Genomic DNA, 23,593 nt, shown 5'->3' with positions numbered 1-23,593 from the left:
TTTTAATTTAAGATTTCCACATGCTCGGTGATAGTGATTGAATCGGGCGGCAGGCTTCTGTCCTTAGGATTTTCTTTAGCACTAAGGTTTCCACCTGCTCGGTGATAGTGATCGAACCAGGCGGCAGGTTTCTGTCCTTAGGATTTTTTTTAGCACTAAGGTTTCCACCTACTCGGTGCTTGGTGATAGTGATCGAACCGGGCAACAGGCTTCTGTCCTTAGGATTATTTTTTAGCACTAAGGTTTCCACCTGCTCGGTGATAGTGATCAAACCGGGCGGTAGGCTTTTGTCCTTAAGTTTTTTTTGTTTTTTTAGCACTAAGGTTTCCACCTGCTCAGTGATAGTGATCGAACCGGGCAACAGGCTTTTGTCCTTAGGATTTTTTTTTTTTTTTAGCACTAAGGTTTCCACCTGCTCGGTGATAGTGATTTTTTTTTAGCACTAAGGTTTCCACCTGCTCGGTGATAGTGATCGAACCAAGCAGCATGCTTCTGTCCTTAGGATTTTCTTTAGCACTAAGGTTTTCACCTGCTTAGTGATAGTGATCGAACCGGGCAGCAAGCTTCTATCCTTAGGATTTTTTTTTTTTTTTAGCACTAAGGTTTCCACCTGCTCGGTAATAGTGATCGAACCGAGAAGCGACAATGGAATTGAAAGAGTTGACACGGGTAACCATCGTCATCTTCATTAGCACAACCTATACAGTATTACATTCAACTTACAATTTAAAGCTCAGCCGATCAGTGATAGAATCTCTTAAGATTATTGACGTTCCACAGCCGAGGTAGTGGCCTCTCGTCTAGGTCCTCCAAGTAATACGCCCCTGCGCCAGCGATAGTGGTAACTTTGTATTTACATCTCCGCTATATTGCCGGGCAAGCTTTTGCTGATACTCTGTGAGCCGTATAGTCGCTGCTTTACGGCACTCTTCCAACCCATCCAAGCGCCCAACCATCATCTTGTCATTTTTGGTGGGATCGAATCCTGCAACCCGTGCACTGCACAGATTCACCTCGGCTGGTATAACAACTTCTGCTCCGTACATCAGGGAGAACGGGCTCTCCCCCGTGAATCTCCTAGGGGTTGTTTGGTATGCCCACAGAATGTTCGGGAGTTCTTCAGCCCATTTACCCTTGGCACCATTCAGCCTTCTCTTCAACCCGCTCAAGATTACCTTGTTGGTGGCTTCGGCTTGACCATTACTCTGCGGATACGCCGGAGTGGAGTACCTGTTTTTGATATTGAGATCACTACAAAAAGCGCGGAATGCTTTATTGTCAAATTGCTGTCCATTGTCGGATATTAGTGAGTCCGGCACCCCAAATCTTGTGATTATATTCTTCCATATGAACTTCTTCACGTCTGTATCATGGATATTGGCCAAAGCTTTGGCTTCCGCCCAATTGGTGAAGTAATCAACGGCCACAATTACAAATCGTTGATTCTTGGTTGCCCGGGAGAATGGCCCAAGAATGTCCAGCCCCCATTGCGCAAATAGCCATGGACTGCTGACCGGGTTCAGCTGACCGGCCGGTTGATGAATTAACGAGGCGTGTTTTTGGCATCGTTCACATCTACGTGCGTACTCGATAGCGTCCTTATGCATCTGTGGCCACCAAAACCCTTGGGTCATCGCCCGATGCGCTAACGAGCGTCCATCTACATGACTCCCACACACCTCGTCATGCAGCTCGGCCAAAAGCTCCGCTACTTTCTCTGGGTGCAAGCACAGGAGGTACGGCCCTCCGAAAGATCTTCGGTACAACTTGCCATCTATCGATAACCAATATTGAGTTGTTGTCCGACGAATCGTACTGGCCTCATTTTCGTCATCCAGGATTCTATCCTTAGTCAAGAAGGCAATGATTGGGTCCATCCAACATGGCCTAGACGCTGAAACTACGACGACTATATTCCCCCCGACACCAACGCTGTCTGACACACGAATGCTCAGTTCCGCTATAAGCTCCACTCTGATTATTCGAGGAACATCTTCGGTCATCGATGATGCTAATGTGGCTAAGGAATCAGCATGTCTATTCTGCACCCAGCCCACTTGGGATACCTTTGCTGTAATAAACTTGCTTATAATTTGCTTTGCCTTTTGCAAGTATGCTTTCATTCGAGGATCCCTTGCTTCAAAACTGCCTTGTACTTGGTTAAAAACCAACCAAGAGTCTGAATATACTTCCACGTCCAAAGCTCCCATTTCCAGAACTGCTCTTAATCCGGTGAGCAAGGCCTCATACTCGGCTTCATTGTTAGAGGCCCTAAATCCCAATCTAAAAGAATGCTCTAACCGAATTCCTTCAGGAGTGACAATAATGATCCTGGCACTGGCTCCTGGGACACTCGATGCTTCGTCCACAAATACTTTCCACGGGCGAGTCTCCACATGGCAAACTATCTCCCCACTGTTTTTCAACGAGAACTTGACAACAAAATCTGCAAGGACTTGGCCCTTCACCGAACTTTGTGGTCTGTACTGTATGTCAAAAGAACCAAGCCAAGTCCCCCATTTTACTATTCGGCTTGTGACATCTAATCTCTTCAGTAGTGACTGTAAGGGATACACGATCAAGACGTAAACCGTAAGAGCCTGAAAGTAGTGTGGCAGTTTTCTCGTAGCATGTATTAGGGCCAACACTAGCTTCTCAAGAGGTAGGTACCTCGTCTCGACATCAACTAGAGCCTTGTTGATGTAATACACTGGTTGTTGGATTCCTTGGTCCCTCAGTAGCATGACGCTTACGGCGTGCTCGGATACTGCCAGGTACATGAATAAATCCTCACCAGGTTCCGGTGCCATTAGCATGGGTGCCTGCACCAAATAATCCTTCAAATCCTGAAAAGCTTTGTCACATTCTTCATTCCACTAAAATCTAGTCCACTTCTTCAAAAGTTTGTAGAATGGTCGACAGCAATTTGCGAATTTGGAGATGAACCGATTAAGGGTAGCTAGCATTTTGGTCAACATTTGCACTTCTTTCAGATTGCTCGGGAGCTTCAGTCTTTTCACAGCCTCAATTTGGTCAGGGTTGACCTCTATCCCTCGGTTAGTGATCAGATCCCCAAGGAATTTTCCATCCCCCACACCAAATGCACACTTCTCAGCATTAAGACGTAACTTGTGTTGCCGTAGAACCTCGAACACCCCCTGAAGATCCTCTAGATGTCGTGCCACCCGCTTACTTTTCACCACCATATCGTCTATGTACACTTCAACCGTACGCCCTATCTTGTCTCGGAACATCCTCGTCATCATTCGCTGGTACGTGGCCCCGATGATCTTTAATCCAAAAGGCATCACCGTGTAATGATAATTGGCCTCCGAGGAGATGAATGCCGTCTTTTCTTGGTCCTCAGGTGCTAGGGCGATTTGGTGATACCCCCAAAAAGCATCTAGAAAATTCATCCTCGGATGCCCGTACGTGGCATCCACTATCAACGTTTGGGAGTATCTTTACTCTCATCATTTCCTTGGCACAGCCACCCCCCTGTCTCCTCGGGAATCCTGTAATTGCTATAACGGGACCCCCTGTGGCAGGTCCTTCTACTTGGCATGTTCCCTCTGATTGACTATTTCCTTCCTCCAATTAACTAAGGCGACTAAACATTGTCTGACCGTCTGCTGGTTCCCCTTTACCACAGCAACACCATGCTTGGTAGGAAACTTTACTTTTACATGCAGTGTGGATGGGATGGCCCCTATTACGTGAATCCATGGTCTTCCTAGTATTGCAGTGTACGGGGAGAAAGCAGCCACCACTATAAACGTTATTATCACCTCCTTACCTTCCATATTTACAGGCAGAGAGATTTGTCCTTCAGGGATTACGACTTTGCCATCAAACCCGACCAAGGGTGTATTGTACTTAGAGAGGTCCCTGTTCCTCAATCCGAGCCCCCGGAGCAGGTCCGGATACATCACATCGGCCCCGCTTCCCTGGTCTACCATCACCCTTTTTACCAAAAAGCCGCTTATCCGGGCAGTAACAACTAACGCATCGTCGTGAGGTTGGACCGTTCCCTCTAAATCGTTATCATCGAAAGCAATAGGTTCTCAGGCAAGCTTCATCTTCTTCCCCGACGGTTGTACGCTTGGGTTGTCTTCCACCGGGACTACAGTTAATACCCCTTTCTTCCTTGCCACAGTGAGACTCCTTGGAGGAGCGTGGATGACCTCAATTATCCTGAGAGGGAGTGGAAGGGGGTTGCCCTGATGTGGAGCACCTTGCCCTTCTCCTTGGTCCCCCGCGTCTATCACGAACTCCTTTAAATACCCAGCCTTGGCCAACTGCCCGAGATGATCTTTGAACACTTGGCACTGCTCGATGGTATGGCCCTTATCTTTTTGGTAAGTGCAATACAAGTTCTGATTCCTCCTAAAGGGGTCACCACCCATCCTGTTCGGCCATCTGAAGTATGGCTCATGCTTAATCTTGTCTACAATCCTATGCACCAGCTCTTTAAACGTCACGTTTACCTCTCTCACTGGCGCTTCTAGTTCTTGAATCTTTAAGTTCCCCCGGGCCCTTGGTTGAAAACCACTCTGCGAGGACGATTTATCATTGGCGCTTTACCTTTGCTTTGTAGCCGGTCATCCTCCAACCGTTTATATTCTTCAATACGCCTCATTAGCTACCTCATGTCTTTGAGAGGCTTCTTAGTCAATGATTCCCTCAGCCTAAAATCCTCGGGCAATCCCATTCTAAAAGTACTCGCAACAATTTTTTCGTTCCCTCCACTGATCTCATTGTAAAGTTCCCAGTACTGGCTGGCGTAACTGCGAAGGGTTTCCCTTACCATCATTTTCATGAACAGTAATGCAACTACCGGTTGTGGTACACGGCTATAAGTGACAAACTAGACTCTGAATTCCTGTATCAGCCCAACGAAATTATGGATGGAACCTTTCTGTAACCCATTAAACCATCTCAAAGCGGTGGGGCCTAGGCTCGAGGGAAATACCTTACACATCAGTGCGTCATTACGGGTATGCAAAGACATCATTTGGATATAGTGGCTGACGTGCTCCACCAGGTCCATCTTCCCATTGTAAGAGTTGAATGGTAGGCACGTAAATCTGTCCAGCATCAGGGCACGCTCGATGTCAGTTGAAAACGGTGACCAAGTAGCTCTGCGTAATGCACGGCTCATTACATCCATAGCCGCATTGTGGGGTCGTCTTTCCTCCGGAGAGTCTAAACCTCGATCTGCATACTCCTGCGAACATGAACGGTCTTGTCGTCAGCAATATTCCCTTGAACGCGAACGGTCTCGGTGTAGACGGGACTCCCGCAAACACGAACATTCTCGGCGATGGCAAGATCCAAACTAATTAGACCCCGTCCCCTGTCGTTCTTCCCCGACACCAGGTCTTCTCTCTTGGTTGTCTTGATCCATTCTGTGGTGCCTATCTTCTACTTCCAACTCCAAATCTCTCACCAGCCTGCGCAGCCGTTCAAGCTCTTCATCCCTCTTGTCAAATTGCCTGTGCCTTAAAGCATTGGATACCGTTCGTTGTGTCTGATATGACCCCTCTCCGAGCCTGGACCGTTCTTCCTCTCGCTTATGATGCCTATCTTCACACCTCTTCTGCCTCCGTTCTTGCCAAGAGGATCCCCGAGAAGATCCCACTGAGCCACTTTCAGCATCACTCCCAGAACGTCTTCTAGACATACTCTTGTGCACGAGTTTTAGTTGAACCACTGCATTGTAGGAGATTCCCACAAACTGCGCCAATTGTGCGCACCAAAAATGAGGCTAATGGGCTAGGCCTCACTCGAACTCAGAACTTATTTGTATGATGGGTTTGGATTTCCTACACTTGGTCATTCTCAGCACGGAGACTCAGTAAAGCCATACCTCTCTCTCTTCCCTCTACTAGGTCACTCTCTTTATTATCTGTTTCATGAGAAAACTCTTAATAACCTATTCTTCCTCTCACTTCTCATATTTATAGCCCCAAATTAGTGGAGAGATTATGATTACTTCCATGCTTAGTGTAATAGAAGGTCCAATACCATTAATTGTAAGTGGGTGGTTAGGTGGGAACAGAACGTGGTTAGAGTGGCCTTGGAACTTGGTTCCCACTCTTGCAAATATGCTCGGCAGTAACGTTCTCTAAGGCACTGCCGGGTATGCAAGTGACGGTGTGTTTAAGCGTTGTTCTTTCCTTTCTGCTCGGAAGGGCTTCCCTTTCTCCGGGCAGGGTAAAATGGCAAACCTCGCGCTCGCAGCTCACGTGTGCTCAGGCTGGGCTTTTGGGAAAGCGGGGGCCAGGCCCATGAGCTGCACCTTCATATTAGAGTCCTAGGCCCAAATGGGTTCGGGGGCATAGCGCCATGCAGTTATATATCTTTACTTTGTTCAATGCTACCACGAGTTAGAAATGAATGAAAAATTGTATGTATTTACATATTGGAAAAAGACTGATTGCTTGCTTGACATCAAATTTCAAAGGAAATTATACATCAGCCACATCTATATAGGCATATTTTCACCAAGCTTGAGCGTAATCATTATAGGTGTCTCTGAAGCATTTACTCTATGTGATATCAAGATACTTTGGTGTCAAATACAAGAATCAAAATATCAAGATACTTTGATGGTATCCATTACCTGTAGTTTTAATTCTTTTAACATTTTACTACATCTTTAGATTGCATAGAAATCTCAACGATGTTGCCACCATCCATAAAATAATAATAAAAAATCTAACTTCATAGGAACTATATATTGCTATTATTCTAAAATCTTAAGCACAATCTATATAAGTAAGAAATCGTCTAAAAAATCAAACTAAATTAAACAATTTTGTGTGTGTGTGTGAGAGAGAGAGAGAGAGAGAGAACCTCTAATATTAATGATTGGTCAATCATATTGATCATCAATCAATTAATTATAACTCGTTTCATTACCATATTTAACCCAAAAAAAAAAGAGGAGTTACTAAAAACATATTTCATAATTTAGATCAAAATTCAAATCTACTAAGATGCAATTCATGCCTGTTAGGAAATCATTTCTTCTACATACCAATAGTTAAAATATTAAAAAAAATAAAAAATAAAAAATAAAAGGATGAAGAAGAAGAAGGAAAAAGCATAATTCAAATACTTTCACAAACTTTTACAACAAATCTTACAAACCTCAAATTCATGAACGTATTATAACATAAAAATTGATAAGTGAAAACTTTAGAGTGAGGATATTCTAACATAAAAAAGACTCTCTGCTAATGCGGAACCTTGAGACCCAATGAAAGCCCAATTATTCACTACACGTGTCCCAAGTCTTTCTTTTTTAAGATTCCAAGCATGTTAAAATGGTCCAACAACGAGCCTTGCAATATCCAGCTCTTATTGGGCCGTTTGGGCTATGCCTGTGGTTGCAACCATCAAAAGTTGTTGGGCTTCAACTAAATAAAGCCCACACAAAAAGGTGTTTAATGGGGCCATGGGCCATTGCGATCAGGTCCTTCAATGAATCGAAAATTCGAGTTTAATGGGGCCATAAGTCATTACGAGTCCAGCTTCTTCTCCAACAAGCTTGGCATTATCATCGTTTTGCCCAGTCGAGTTGTGAGAGAGAGAGAGAGAGAGAGAGAGAGAGACAGAGTTAACGGAGAGAGATTAATTGAGTTGCAACTTAGTTGGATTTATAATTTAGGTAATAGTGATTCATTAGACAAGTTGGGTCACATTACAATAATTGTACCTGGACATAAGCATAGTTGATATGATCCTCTTAATTTTGAATGCATCTAGATCGACAATATTGAGCATTGTGCTCAATTACCCAATGAACCTAACACACACAAGAGACGGAATTTTTTTTTTCTTCTAATAGAGGCACATCATAAACTCTACTAAAAAATCATAAAAGCTTTTAAGAAAACACAAAACCAAATTGATTTCAAGAAATCTCATTTAATAGTCAGCTCAATATATTATAAGATTTATGACGACAATAAAATTTAGTGGTTTTTTTAATAAATACTTTAAATATTATTATTTAACTTTTTATATACTTTGTTTTTGGTTTAAAAATTGTTCTTCAAAAGCAAAATGGTTAATCTAGTTTTCATATTAGGTTTTATTAATATCATTTTTTAACAAGTTGTAAGAAAAATTAATTGTCAATGACTATTTAGTACACTCATAGTAAATTTTTATTTTTTTCTTAAATAATCTAAGGTTTTAATTGGGTTAGATTTCTACTGGCTCAATATTTTGGTAGCATTTTCGGAAGTGGAAAAAAGAAATGCAAAAGCCAAATTTTTTTTAAAAACAAAAATTGTGTCCATTTGGGAACAATTTATCTAGTAGTAGATCAGTCCTTCTATGAAGGGCGCTATATTTATGGTTCCTAGACCAAATCTAGGTGGCGACTCAATTTTCTTCTCTGCCCCGGTCCACTTGGCCGATGCGTACCCCACTTTGTTGCGCCCACAGTGGCGACTCCATTGGGGATAGAGAATTTGATTCCAATGTCTTATTTCTTAATCTTAATAAATGCTTATTCAATATTTGTTTGCACACACTTCACTTAGTTCTTTTTGTCCCTTTCACCACGATTGGTAATAAGTGGGAAGGTGGAGGCTCCATTCAGTCTAAAATTTTCCGGAATTCATCACACCAACTCACAATCTGTGTCATTGCCTATAATGGGCTTTGAGTACATTAACAGTTTGCCACCAATCCACTACGATCCATTTAGGCCCAAGGTTGGAATCATGGTCCACCTAGTTGTGAGTGACCTACTAATCTATCCCTTTAGCTCTAAGGAGCCTACCCACACTTAGAGAGATCCTAGATCCTATCAATAAGAGGGTACCCTTTATATCTCTTGTTTATTTAACCATATATCTTATGTTCACCTAATTATAAAGGACAAATAAAAGATGTAAAATATTTTGAGAATGACCCAAAAGTTATGGCATACCCTAAGATGTTGGGATAAAAGAAAAGAAATTCTCATATATAAAAGGCTTATCCCAAAGTCCAAAGGCATATCTTAACTTGAAAGGTTCATAGGACCATAGCCTAGTTGCTATCACAAACCCAAATCAAAAGACCTTTTGAAAAGGAGAACCTTGGGCCTAAGATAACAAATAAGCTATATAGACTTGTGTGCTGAACCCCAAAAATCTCAAAAATATTAACTTTTCTCCAAAGGGCCACGAAAACATCTAGATTGACGTGGCGCAACCCGTTTAGGCATCAGAGCACTCAAAGTGCTTTTTTAAGTCAAATTGACCAAAAAACCCTAGTCAACTCTAGGTTGACTAAAGGTCCCAAACCTGAGTTACTTGGAGATTTTTCTCAACTTTGACCAAGTTTGACCCAAGGTTAACTTTTAAGGGCCCAGAAATCATAATTTTGATCCGACCGTTGGAACGGGTTGAAACCAGCTTCATCACAAAGATTATTGAATTCCCTTTCCAACAACTATTCATGGGTCAAAATTAGAGTCAAAACGGTTGAGATATTTTGAAAACCATGCAAAAATCAAGTTTGAAAAGCTTTTGTGTTTGAAGTATTAGTCTAAACTTTCTTTTTCTTTTCTTTATCTTTTTATGCTTTAATCTTTTTGTTTACTTTAGTTTTTCGTTATTATATGTTTTAATATGCTTATGTAATTTAGGTTTATGTAATTTTATATTTTAAAAGAATGTAAGGATTTTAGATTTAGTGTTTTGAAACATTGCTCTGTTTGCTGTGTTACTAGGGTTTCTAGGAAGATTCCATGTGCGCATAATCCTGCCTACACACGCAGGGTTGATTATGCACACGCAGGCTTGTTCATGTGTGCGCATAATCCTGCCCAGAAACCCTAACCCTAGTTTATTTGATGAAATTGGGCATTTCATCTGCGAAGACTATAACATATCAACTAAGATGATTTATCTTGATCATGGAAGTGGAGACTTCTAGTTGATATGTTGATATGTTTTAAGAGTTAAGACATATTGAACTGGACCACTATGGGATTTATTATTCTCCTAACGACTGTCAATTGAATAATAAATCTCACGACTTGTATTTACGTGAACTCTTAATCTTGAGAGAATAATGGACTTGATCATGAAGTGTAGGTTACTTTGATATATCAAGAATGAGATCTAAAGTAACAGTCAAAACCTCAGTATGTTGGGCAGCCACATTTAGTGTTGATGGAACATATATTCTCAAGATGGAATTCATAGTCTCTTAATGGAGATATAAAATATTCCCTTGAGATAAGTTTAATGAGTTTAGTTATTCAGAGAGTTAGGCCTAACCACTTTGATAAGAAATTACTAAAGTATATATTTATGAAATTGGATTTCATAAATATATGGTGAATAACTTAAAAAGATTAAACCAGGTACTCAAGGATTAAGATGTAGTAATCTTCAAAGTGACAGTCTATATTTATGACTTTGAATTACTACGAATATTTTATGAAGGAGTTGCATGTATAATAAAGTCTTGGGATATAATTTATAGATAAAGCCTAGAGTGCAACTATATTTATATAGTGGTATTAAATATAGTTAATGGTAACTTTGGATTTGTCAAGAGTTGACAGAAATGCCCAAGGCCCATTGGAGCTAGTGCCTTATTGGTCCCTTTTGGTCCCACTCCAAGCCACACACTTAAGCCCAATTGGAAAGGTCCAAAAAGGCCAGCCCAATTAGATAATTGGTTAGATACAAAGGGAAAAATGTACAAAATTTAAGGTATGAAAAACATCATTGTGAAATGGTGTGTAAGTGAGTGTAAGTCACTCTCTAATCCCTTTGTGACCGATTGAGAGTCCACACTTCTTGGGCATTAGTAGAATTGGAGTGAAGATTAAAAGTATTCCCAAGTGCTTCGATCTGTGTTTTGAAATTCACCGCATCAAAATACACTTTCTTGTTCTATATTCTGAAACTTACTTAATGCATGTTATCAATTCTGAATGAAGGAGATCCGTTAATTTTTCCACTGCGTTTATGCATATATCCTACAAACAATTCTCCCACTACGATGGGGCACCTGTGTACTAGACATATCATGAGTAGTATTTTTTGGTGTATCTAATACAACTACATCATCCCTAGTTTCATCCATTGGTTGTTTATTTATAGGTTCATTCATTTCAGCCAACACAATTCTACTTCTAGGAGTATAATTATTCATATAGTCATTTTCCAAGAACTTGGCATTTGTGCTAACAAACACTTTATTATCTTTATGACTATAGAATAAACCTCCAACAAATCCTTTTGGATACCTTACAAAGAAAACCACTTCTGTTTTAGACTGTAACTTGTCAGACTTTCCTTTCAACACATGTGCTGGACAACCCCAAATATGAAGATGTCTCATACTAGGCTTATGCCTATTCCACAACTCAACAGGTGTTTTAGGAATAGACTTCGAAGGTACTAAATTCATAAGATACATTGTACTATTTAAGGCATATCCCCAAAAAGAAATTGGAAGAGTTGAATAACTCATCATGAACTTAACCATTTCTAAAAGAGTCCTATTCCTTCTTTCTGCTACACCATTTTGTTATGGAGTTCCAAGTGCAGTCATTTGGGATACAATCCCATTTTCAGTTAAGTAATCCTTAAAATTCCCAAGAAGGTATTCACCACCACGATTAGATCGAATGACCTTTATGTGTTTACCTAATTGATTCTCAACTTTAGCCCTAAACTTTTTGAACTTGTCAAAGGTTTCAGACTTCCGTTTCATTAGGTACACATAACCAAATCTAGAGTAATCATTGGTAAAAGTGACAAAATGCTCATAACCTCCTCTTGCTTGGATTGACAAAAGACCACACACATCTGAATGTACTAGTTCTAGCAAATCTTGGGCACTTCTACCTTTTACATTAAAAGGTCGTTTGGTCATTTTGCCTTCCAAACAAGATTCACAAACTGGAAATTCATCAAAGTCCATCTTTGATCAGTCTTTGAATTCTGTTTGGATTAATATGACCTAAACGCAAGTGCCAAATATATGCATCATTAGTAGAAGGAAACTTTCACTTTAATGATTTCACATGAGATTTATGATCTAATTCAGAATTATATAATTCATACTTATCAGGAGTTAAAATATAAAGACCATCCACAATATTGCCAGAACAGATAAACACTTTATCTTTCTTTATTACAACATTGTCTTTAAGGATAACACAATATCCATGTTTACCCAAATAAGTTGCAGAAATTAAATTCCTACGAACATTAGGTATATACAGACAGTCTTCCAATATTAAAACTCTAGATTCAAAGCATAAATTAAACACTTCAATAGCTATAACTGGAATCCTGCTCTTATCAGCCAAGGTAAGAAACATTTCTCCTTCATTCAACTTTCTGGTCTCCTAAAACCCCTGCAAGGATTTGTAGATATGATTAGTACAACCTGAATCCACCCACTAGGAATCTGTGGGATTCTGTACCAAACATATTTTAAGAAGGAATGCACTTTTCATACCCTTATTCTTGGCAGCCATAAATATAGGACAATTTCTTTTCCAATGTCCTTTCTTACCACAATGGAAACACTTTCCTTTGGTTTTCTTTCCTTTGTTGGCAACTCCTAAGGCAATTTTTTTACCATCTTACTTAGTGAAGTTCTTATTCTTCTTCTTCTTACCCTTGCCTTTCGATTTAGGTTGAGAAGTAGAACCTTCACCAACATTGGCTTCAACACTAGAAGTACCAAGAATGCCTTCTGCCGCTACTAACTCATTCATTAATTCAGACAAGGTATAAATCTTTTTGTTCATATTGTAATTAAGTCTGAATTCCTTGAATGATTCCGATAGTGATTGGAGTATCATATCCACTTGGGATTCTCCATCAATATCGGCACCTAAAACCTCCAATGTATTCAGATTATAGATCATTGTAAAACAATGCTCCCTAACTGAACCGCCTTCAGTCATTTTGGTATTATAGATTTGCCTCAAGGTTTCTTGCCTTGCAGAACAGCCTTGCTCACCAAACATCTCCTTCAGACTTAGCATAACGTCCGAAGCTAGTTCTACATCGTACATTTGATGTTGTAGAACATTTTAGATAGATGCTAGGATGTAGCACTTGGCTATCTCATTAGATTTCTGCCAACGATCATATTGTTGTTTTTCCTCAGGAGGAGCATCTAATGAAGGAAAGCTAGGACATGGTTGAGTAAGCACATATTTATGCTCTTCAACTGTAAGAACAATGTCCAAATTTCTTTTCCTGTCAACATAGTTGGATCCAGTCAGTTTGTTTTGATTAAGAATAGTAATAAGTGGGCTAAATGATGCCATGTTCAAGTCTGAAAGTAATAAACATGAATATAATAAGTAACTGGACATTATCAATTTAGCATATAAAATATAATATGGAACCTTAATAAAACCTTAATATAATATATGCAACGACAACCCAATCCCATATTCAATATCCCTCAGCATAGAGTGAACATTAAATACTATGATTGATTGAGAACTATTCTCATTATTAGTGCTATCATGATAACTCTTATCATACACTAATAATATGCCGTTATACATTTGGCCTCTAAATAATAATAGTAAGAACTCAGCATAGAGGATACTATAATATTTAGTCTAGTGTATACCATTGTTTAGAATCATGTGTAGCCACATTTTATCCCCTTAATAGGCTTATTTTGTAGTACCATGATACAAAACACCCTCCGCATGGAATGCAAAGCTCGAAGCTAAGACAAGGCGTTTGATCAAACTATTATAAACCAAGAAATTCAATCTTGTAGGACCATGAAATAAATACTCTCCGTATGGAATGCTAAGCTCGAAGCAAAGACAAAGTATATATTTCACACTACTATGAACCAACAATAGAGGCTGTGAGATGCAACCCTTGTATCTCTCTCCCACTAGATATTTTAAATTAAAAGTTTTTATGATCAAGAACCATATTAATGCTAGAAACCTTTGAAAACATAATCCTAATCTCATTAGGAATAAATTTCATTAAATGAATACTTAAATCCTAGCATTAATATATATATAAATATATATAACGTAATATAAACCCATATTACATTATATGTAATATAATATATGGATTATTACATTATATATAATATATGGGTTCAATATGAAATAAAGAACTTGAATCCTTAATGCATGGGAATTCTTGATGCATATAAAAGCATGACACGGCACTTGATGCAAAGAAACATAATCATGGCCTACTACGATTAACGTGAATCAATATATATCTCATATACTAAACGTAGCATGGCAGTTATGTTAATTGACATTCAATAACTACCCTTAAGAGTAGTTATTGTCAACGGACAATAACTACTTTCTTTGAATGGCTGTGTCTTTATGGCCGATCATGTTTAAAAACAACTTCAATAAACCCGTTCACAAGAAGTGTAGATGGTGTCCTTGATGAAAACAAACACCAAAACTATACGGCACAAAACAAAAATTACAGCCGTGTCCTCTTGGAACAATAACTTTATGCAGAAACTTGAAAACACAAAGATAACAGTTTTCTTAAATTCTAAAACTCAATCACATGTTATACAAGCATGATATGAAAACCTGGCTCTGATACCGATTGTTGGATAATCTGGTTTTGTATCTCATACAAAACACACAGCAGAAGCAACAAACATGGATCTATTTCATTCATGATTAATAACATGCACTATGTAAATTTCAGAATTTAAGAACAAGATAGCGTACCTTGGTGCAGTGAAATTCAAAACAAAAGATCATAAGTACTTAGGAACACTTTTAATCTTCACTCCAATTCCACTTTACGCCCAAGAAGTGTGGTCTCTCAATCAGTTTCCAAGGGAGAATAATCGAGCGAGTTCACTCACACATACACACCATTTCACAATGATGTCTCTCTTTTTTCTTTTCACTAAATGAAAAAATTCTGTATGCTTCTCCCTTTATAACTAACTAATTATCTAATTGAGCTGGCCTATTGAGCCTTTCCAATTGGGCTTTAGTATGTGGCTTGGAATGGGACCAAAATGGACCAATAAGACATTAGCTCCAATGGGCCTTGGGCTTTTCTGTCAACTCTTGATAAGTCAAAAGTTACCATTAATTATATTTAATACTACTATATAAATATAATTGCACTCTAGGCCTTATTAATAAATTATATCCCAAGATTTTATTATACATGCAACCCCTTCATAAAATATTCGTAGTAATACAAAGTTATGAATGTAGACTACCACTTTGTAAATTACTACATCTTAATCCTTGAGTACCCGATTTAATCCTTTTAGTTATTCATCATATATTTATGAAATCCAATTTCATAAATATATACTTTAGTAACTATTTACTAAAGTAGTTAGGCCTAACATTTTGAATAACAAATCCATTAAACTTATCTCAAGGGAATATTTTGTATTTCCGTTAAGAGACTATGAATTCCATCTTAAGAATATATGTTCCATCAACACTAAATGTGGCTGCCCAACATACTGAGGTTTTGACCGTTACTTTAGATCTCACTCTTGATATATCAAAGCAACCTACACTTCATGATCAAGTCTATTATTCTCTCAGGATTAAGAGTTCATGTAAATATATAAGTCGTGAGATTTATTATTCAATTAACAGTCGTTAGGAGAATAATAAATCTCACAGCGGTCCATTTCAATATGTTTTAACTCTTAAAACATATTAACATATCAACTAGAAATCACCACTTCCATGTTCAAGATGAATCATCTTAGTTAATATGTTATAGTCTTCGCAGATGAAACGCCCAATTTCATTACCGACTACGAACAAAATTTTGAATTTACAAAGAACTTGTGATTTATATCTTCTGTGACTTTTCACATAAATCGCATACTATGCATCTCATGGACTCTGTGATAATGTCCTAATATTCATGTTACCATTATTTTAATAAATAATAATAAAACAACTTTATTAATTACAATATCAAGTTATACATCATGTCATACATAATATCATACATAGCATCATACAATAGGATATAAGGGCATTAATCCTAACAGTGTGGTAGAAAGGAAGAAAAGGGCTATTCAGGAGATGGCCAGAGCCATGTTGCATAACAAAGATGTGGTTAGAAACTTTTGGAGAGAAGCCGTTAACACTGCATGTCATACGGTTAATAGGGTATACTTCAGACCCGATACCAAAAAGACTCCTTATGAGTTATGGAAAGGAAGGAACCCGAATGTGAAGTATTTCAAAATCTTTGGAAGTACTTGTTTCATCCTCAAGGATAAAGAAAATATGGGAAAGTTTGACTCCCGAAGTGATGAAGGTATATTTCTGGGTTACTCCTCCACAAATAAGGCTTATCGGGTATACAACAAAAGAACTATGAAGGTAATGGAGACAGTGAATGTTGTTATTGATGAGTCTTCAAATTCCAGTTCTGAAAAAGACATTGAGGAACTCCCTAAAGAAATTCTTCCTCCAAAGCCTAAGGAAGTTCAAGATATTGCTGAATAAGAACCTGTATTACCAAGTACTCCCGGTACTCCCAGTGTTGTGGAAGACTCTACAGATATATCCATTTCACCAGATTCTGAATCTCATGAAGAGAAAGGACCTTCCTCTAGGATTAAATTAAATCATCCACCAGAAATTATTATGGAAAACATGAATGAACTTACATTAAGGAAACGTATAGTTGATAAATGTGTTATTAACTTTGTGTCTTATTCTTGTTATTTGTCACAGGTTGAACCCACGAAAGTTGAGGAAGCTCTTCAGGATGAAAGTTGGGTTAAAGCAATGCATGATGAACTACTTTAGTTTCAGAGGAATGATGTCTGGATCTTAGTACCTAGACTGGAGGGTAAGCACATCATTGGCACATAGTGGATATTCTGCAACAAGACTGATGAGGATGGCAATGTGATTCGCAACAAGGCTCGGCTTGTAGCTCAAGGATACTCACAAATGGAAGGAGTAGACTATGACGAAAAATTTGCCCCAGTTGCCCGTATGGAGTCCATCAGAATTCTCTTCACTCTAGCATGTCATTTGAAGTTTAAACTGTATCAGATGGATGTAAAGACCGCCTTTTTGAATGGGCTACTCAAAGAAGATGTCTATGTGACTTAACCAAAAGGATTCATTGATCCACACTTTCCAAATCATGTGTTGTATCTTAAGAAGGCACTTTATGGCTTCAAGCAAGCCCTTAGAGCTTGGTATGATCGGCTCACACAATATTTGGTGTCACATGGGTTCATAAGAGGAAAAACTAACCAGACTCTCTTCATCAAAAAGGAAAATGACGAGTTGATAGTTGCTCAAGTCTACGTTGATGATATCATCTTTGGGTCGACTAAGGATGAACTTGCTCATGGCTTCTCAAGACTAATGCAAGCTGAGTTCAAGATAAGCATGATTGGAGAACTGACTCACTTCCTTGGATTACAGATTCGTCAACAAGATTCAAGTATATTCCTACCTCAATCTAAATATGCTAAGAATCTTGTTAAAAAGTTTGGCTTGGAATTTGCTAGTTCTGTTAGAACCACTATGAGCCCAAATGTTAAACTCACTATAGACTTATTAGGCAAGAGTGTTGATCCATCTCTATATAGAAACATGATAGGTAGTCTTCTTTACCTTACTGCTAGTAGACCTGACATTAGTTACAGTGTTGGAGTGCGTGCTAGATATCAGGCTAACCCCAAAAAATCTCATATGACTGCTTTAAAAAGAATTATAAAGTATGTCAAAACCACTACTAAGTTTAGTGTGTGGTACAGTAAGGACACAAATGATGCCTTAGCTGGTTATTCTAATTGGCGGGAAATGCTAATGATAGAAAGAGTACATTGGAGGGTTGTTTTTATGTGGGTAACAATCTTGTCTCTTGGATGAGTAATAAGCAAAACTCCATCTCATTATCCACTACAGAAGCTGAGTACATTGTTGTTGGTAGCTGTTGCACCCAACTCCTCTAAATGCAAAAACTCCTTCATGATTATGGTATTTGTCAAGAGCATCTCACTATCTACTGTGACAATACCAGTGCCATCAATATCTCTAAGAATCCGGTTCAACAGTCTCGAACCAAACACATAGAGATTCGACATCACTTCATTAGGGAGCTTGTCGAAGATGGTATTCTCACTCTTGAGTTTATTCACACCAATGATCAAAAGGCTGACCTATTCACCAAACCTCTTGACAGAAAACGTTTTGAATTCCTTTGTCAAAACATTGGTGTTATCTCCATGGATTGATCTCTTTCTCTCATCTTTCTTCCTCATGCATTTGCATCTAGTTTTTTATGCTTTGCTTTGTTTAACATGTTTTTGTTTGTTCGTTTTCAGTTTTTGCTTATTTTTGTTTTTCATATAAAAATAAAAATAAAAAATTGAAAAATCAGAAAAATACAAAAACAGTAAAGTGCAGTGTCAATGACATTTGTGTGCTTCGGCATAACAAAATTGGAATGTCAAATATCATTAGGCATTTCTTTTCTCTTTCTTATGTGCCCATGCATGATATGCTTAAAAAGAAAAATATGCAAAGAAAATAAAAAGCAAAAAGATCAAAAATGCTTTTAAATATGATTGCAAGCATATATTATAGGAGATGTGGAAGTTATAGGATGTACCTTGAAGGTGACAGTCCTCATCAAACAGTTATGATTGTGTATAAGTTAAAGTGATTTTCTCATATCTCAAATCGTCATAACATGTAGATGCTTATGCAATCTTGTGATGTTTTTCACACATAACATGCAATATTCTTTGCTACTCTTAATACATGTGCAGGAAAAATGTGATTTGGTCATCACAAGGTTTTACACGTGTTAATGTATGCTCACTAAACTGTCTTAACTTGTTTTTGAAATATAAAATTGGTTAGACTTGTTTAGTGTGTGTGTGTGTGTTTTTGGAATCATTGAGCCTAAAATTGTTGTTGAGAGATGTTTGTGAGAGCCTAATATGGTGATTGGATCTTTGGTTAAGTAGCATGCTTGATTGTATTCATATATGTGTTTTCCCTTCTTGAAAAACTATTTTTAAGCAATCTCGACACCTCCTCGACACCTCTCAACACCTCTCAACACTTAGCCTATCTATCGAGATCTTAAGCTGTTTCTTATCGCAATCTTGATAGCTATCTCGATAGCTGGTGGATCAATCGAGAAAGTTTCTGGACTCTCGATAACTTCTCGACACCTAGTGGATCGATCGAGATTCCTTAATCGTCTCTGATGAATTCTTCCTCGATACCTCTCGACAGACTCATCTGTCAATGTTATGTTTTCTCGATACCTGTCTCGATACCTATCTCGACACCTTTTGACACCTCTCGACACCTCTATCTGTTGAGAATTAGTGAGGATCTATATATACGATTTGTGCGATCCGGACTTCATTTTCTCAATCTCTCTCGATTTGTCCGTGGCTGTTCCTCTCCCAAACACCTTTCTCTCTCCCTAAACCTCTTCCTCAAGCATTCTTCGAGCTTAATCAAGTTTTCTCTCCACTTGGTAAGTCTCTAATCCCTCATTTTCATGCATTTCATTCTTTGAAACCTAAGTTTTTGGGATTTTTGCAAAATTTGGGGTTTTTCAAAATCAATGAGGTTTTTGTAAAATTTTTGGGATGGGTTTTGAAGATTTAATCTTAAAAACTTTATACATTGCATTACATGTGCATTATAATTGTATTTTCATACATTTAGTTGTGTGTTATACATGTTGACTTGGCTGTATGCTGGTAGGATTGGATTGGACTGAGCCCATGATGCTTTTTACTTTGCACGTCACATACCCATACATTTTTATGCATACGTACTCTCATTTCAATATACTTGATATATTTGAAATGTTTTGGGACTTTTCTGATTGTCTCCTTCTTTCCCTCTCTCTCTTTTGTTTACGTTAGTCATGTCCATGGCACCTAAATGTAAGCCTGCTTCATCCTGGAACCCTCTTCGTTCCGAGGCATCATCTTCTTCTGATCCTACCCTTTCTCACATTTGGTTCCGTGATAAGGATGCCCGAAAGGACTACTTGGAGAACTTTTCTTGACGAGGTGTTCATTCGAAATGCTGAGTCATTTTGGTAGACTTCGCCGACACTGACTTTCCCGATGTCATTCACAGTCGGGGATGGGAGTCACTGTGTGACGTCCCGGTCACTTGTCCTCTCATGCTTATTCAGGAGTTTTACTTTAACATGCACGGGATTGATTCTTCAGTACCTCTCTTTCATACTCACGTTCGAGGTACGTGCATTACTGTCACACCGCAGCTTGTTGCGGATGTGCTCCAAGTCCCGAGGGTAGAGCATCCTGACTACCCCAGTTGTTGATGGAATTAAATGTGAACGCAGCAGAAAAAATAACGGATCTACTTCAATCGCAATCAATAACATGCACTATGTAAATTTCATAATTCAAGTATAAGTGAGCATACCTTGAAGCGGTGAATTTCAAAACAAAGATCGAAGCACTTGGGAATACTTTTAATCTTCACTCCAATTCCACTAACGCCCAAGAAGTGTGGACTCTTAATTGGTTACAAAGGGATGATTAGAGAGTGACAAAACACTCACATACACACCATTACACAATGATGTTATTCTATCACATAATTCTGTAAGTTTTTCCCTTTGTATCTAACCAATTATCTAATTGGGCTAGCTTTTTGGGCCTTTCCAATTGGGCTTAAGTGTGTGGCTTGGAGTGGGACCAAAAGAGACCAATAAGACACTAGCTCCAATGGGCCTTGGGCTTTTCTGTCAACTCTTGACAAGTCCAAAGTTACCATTAACTATATTTAATACCACTATATAAATATAGTTGCACTCTAGGCCTTATCTATAAATTATATCCCAGGACCTTATTATACATGCAACCTCTTCATAAAATATTCGTAATAATACAAAGTCATTAATTTAGACTGCCACTTTGTAAATTACTACATCTTAATCCTTGAGTACCCGGTTTAATCCTTTAAGTTATTCATCATATATTTATGAAATCTAATTTCATAAATATATAATTTAGTAACTACTTACTAAAGTGGTTAGGCCTAACTCTCTGAATAACAAACCCATTAAACTTACATCAAGGGAATATTTTGCATCTCCGTTAAGAGACTATGAATTCCATCTTGAGAATATATGTTCCATCAACACTAAATGTGGTTGCCTAACATACTGAGGTTTTGACCGTTACTTTGGATCTCACTCCTGATATATCAAAACAACCTACACCTCATGATCAGGTCCATTATTCTCTCAGGATTAGGAGTTCATGCAAATACAAGTCGTAATATTTATTATTCATTTGACAGTCCTTAGGAAAATAATAAATCTCACAGCGGTCTAGTTCAATATGTCTTAACTCTTAAAACATATTAACACATCAACCAGAAGTCTCCACTTCCATGATCAAGACAAATCATCGTGGTTGACGTGTTATAGCCTTCGCAGATGAAATGCCCAATTTCATCACCGACTACAAACTATAATTCTGAGTTTACAAAGAACTTGTGATTTATGTCTTCTGTTACTTTTCACATAAATCACATACTATGCATCTCATGGACTATATGATAATGTTCGAATATTCATGTTACCATTATTTCAGATAATAATAAAACAAATTTATTAAACACAATATTAAGTCATACTTAATGTCATACACAATGTCAAACTTAATATCATACATAGCATCATTCAATAGGATTGAAGGGCACTAATCCTAATAATCTCCCACTTGCCCTAAAGACTATTGAGTACTAATCTAACTCCCATTCCCTCCAAATGTGACTCGTAGGTCCTTTGAGGCAAAGTTTTAGTAAATGGATCTGTTAGATTATTTGCACTTTCAATCTTTGCTACCACCACATCTCCACGAGTAACAATATCTCGAATGATATGGTACTTCCTCTCAATGTACTTTCCTTTCTTATGATTTCTTGGATCTTTAGATTGTGCAACTGCTCCACTGTTGTCATAAAACAATGTGATTGGAACTTTCACCATTCTCATTACACCAAGGCCAGAAAAGAATTTCTTGAGCCATACAGCTTCCTTTGCTGCCTCACAAGCAGCAACGTACTCAGCTTCCATGGTGGAGTCTACAATGCAAGATTGCTTAATACTCCGCCAACTAATGGCTCCACCTCCTAAGGTGAAAACACATCCTGAAGTGGATTTTCTGAAATCTAGATCCGATTGAAAGTCTGAATCTGTATAGCCCATGGGAATCAAATCCTCACAACGATAAACAAGCATATAATCTCTCGTTCTCCGTAGATACTTGAGAATATGCTTTACAGCTTGCCAATGTTTTGGTCATGGATTTGATTGATATCGGCTGACCATGCCAACTGAATAGCAGATATCTGGTCTAGTACAAAGCATGGCATACATGAGACTTCCTACTGCAGAAGCATAAGGAACTTGTCTCGTCATATCTTCTTCCTCTTGAGTCTTAGGCCTTTGGACATCAGACAGATGAATTCCATGTCTGAAAAGAAGCAATCCTTTCTTGGAGTTTTGCATGCTAAACTGTTCTAGAACCTTATCTATATATCTAGCTTGTGATAAGCCTAACATCTTATTCTTGCGATCTCGCCAAAGCTTGATCCCTAGAATAAAGTTAGCCTCACCCAAGTCTTTCATATCAAATTGACTTGACAACCAAACCTTTACTGATGACATTACCCCTACAACATTTTCAATGAGTAGCATATCATCAACATAAAGCACTAGGAACATTACTACTTTATCTCGATGTCTTTTGTACACACATGGTTCATCAAGATTTTGTTCAAAACCAAATGACTTGATTGCTTGATCAAATCTATTGTTCCATGACCTAGATGCTTACTTAACTCCATAAATGGACCTTTTCAACTTGTATACCATATGCTCTTGATTCTTTGCTATGAAACCTTCTGGTTGCATCATATAGATTTCCTCTTCAAGATTGCCATTAAGAAATGTTGTCTTGACATCCATTTGCCAAATCTCATAATCAAAATGAGCAGCAATGGTTAAGAGAATCCTGATAGATTTAAGCATTGCTACTGGAGAAAAGGTTTCATCATAATTAATACCTTCTTTTTGTGTATACCCTTTCGCCACTAGCCTTGCTTTAAAGGTTTCAACCTTTCCATCTATCCCTTTCTTTCTCTTGTAAACCCATTTGCAACCAACAGGTTTAATGCCATTAGGCGCCTTTACAAGATTCCAAACTTGATTGGAATGCATGGAATCTAATTCATATTTCATAGCTTGGACCCAATGATGTGCATCTATATCACTCATTGCCTCTTCATAGGTGTAAGGATCCGATTCAGCCTCTTCTGAGATAGCTTCATAAGTTTCTCCTAAACCTATGAATCTTATAGAAGGCCAAACAATTCTCCCACTACAACGAGGCACCTGTGTACTAGACATGTCATGAGTAGTATCTTGTGGTGTATCTAATACAGCCACATCATCCCTAGTTTCATCCATTGGTTGTTTATTTACAGGTTCATTCATTTCAGCCAACACAACTCTACTTCTAGGAGTAAAATTATTCATATAGTCATTTTCCA

General features: G+C 38.3%; 1 protein-coding gene across 1 annotated transcript; it reads right to left on the bottom strand.

Moving 5' to 3' along the window:
• Positions 1-800: 800 nt before the first annotated feature.
• Positions 801-2,810, bottom strand: LOC112035137 (uncharacterized). The gene has a single exon (XM_024067969.1). The coding sequence runs from the start codon at positions 2,808-2,810 to the stop codon at positions 801-803; it is 2,010 nt and encodes a 669-aa protein (XP_023923737.1).
• Between the last annotated feature and the right edge of the window lie 20,783 nt (positions 2,811-23,593).

The sequence above is a fragment of the Quercus suber genome, unplaced genomic scaffold, assembly GCF_002906115.3.
Source record: "Quercus suber isolate HL8 unplaced genomic scaffold, Cork oak 2.0 scaffold_403, whole genome shotgun sequence".
Taxonomy (NCBI): domain Eukaryota; kingdom Viridiplantae; phylum Streptophyta; class Magnoliopsida; order Fagales; family Fagaceae; genus Quercus; species Quercus suber.
The sequence above is the reverse complement of the archived record's forward strand: the minus strand, read 5'-3'. Positions and strand labels throughout refer to the sequence as shown.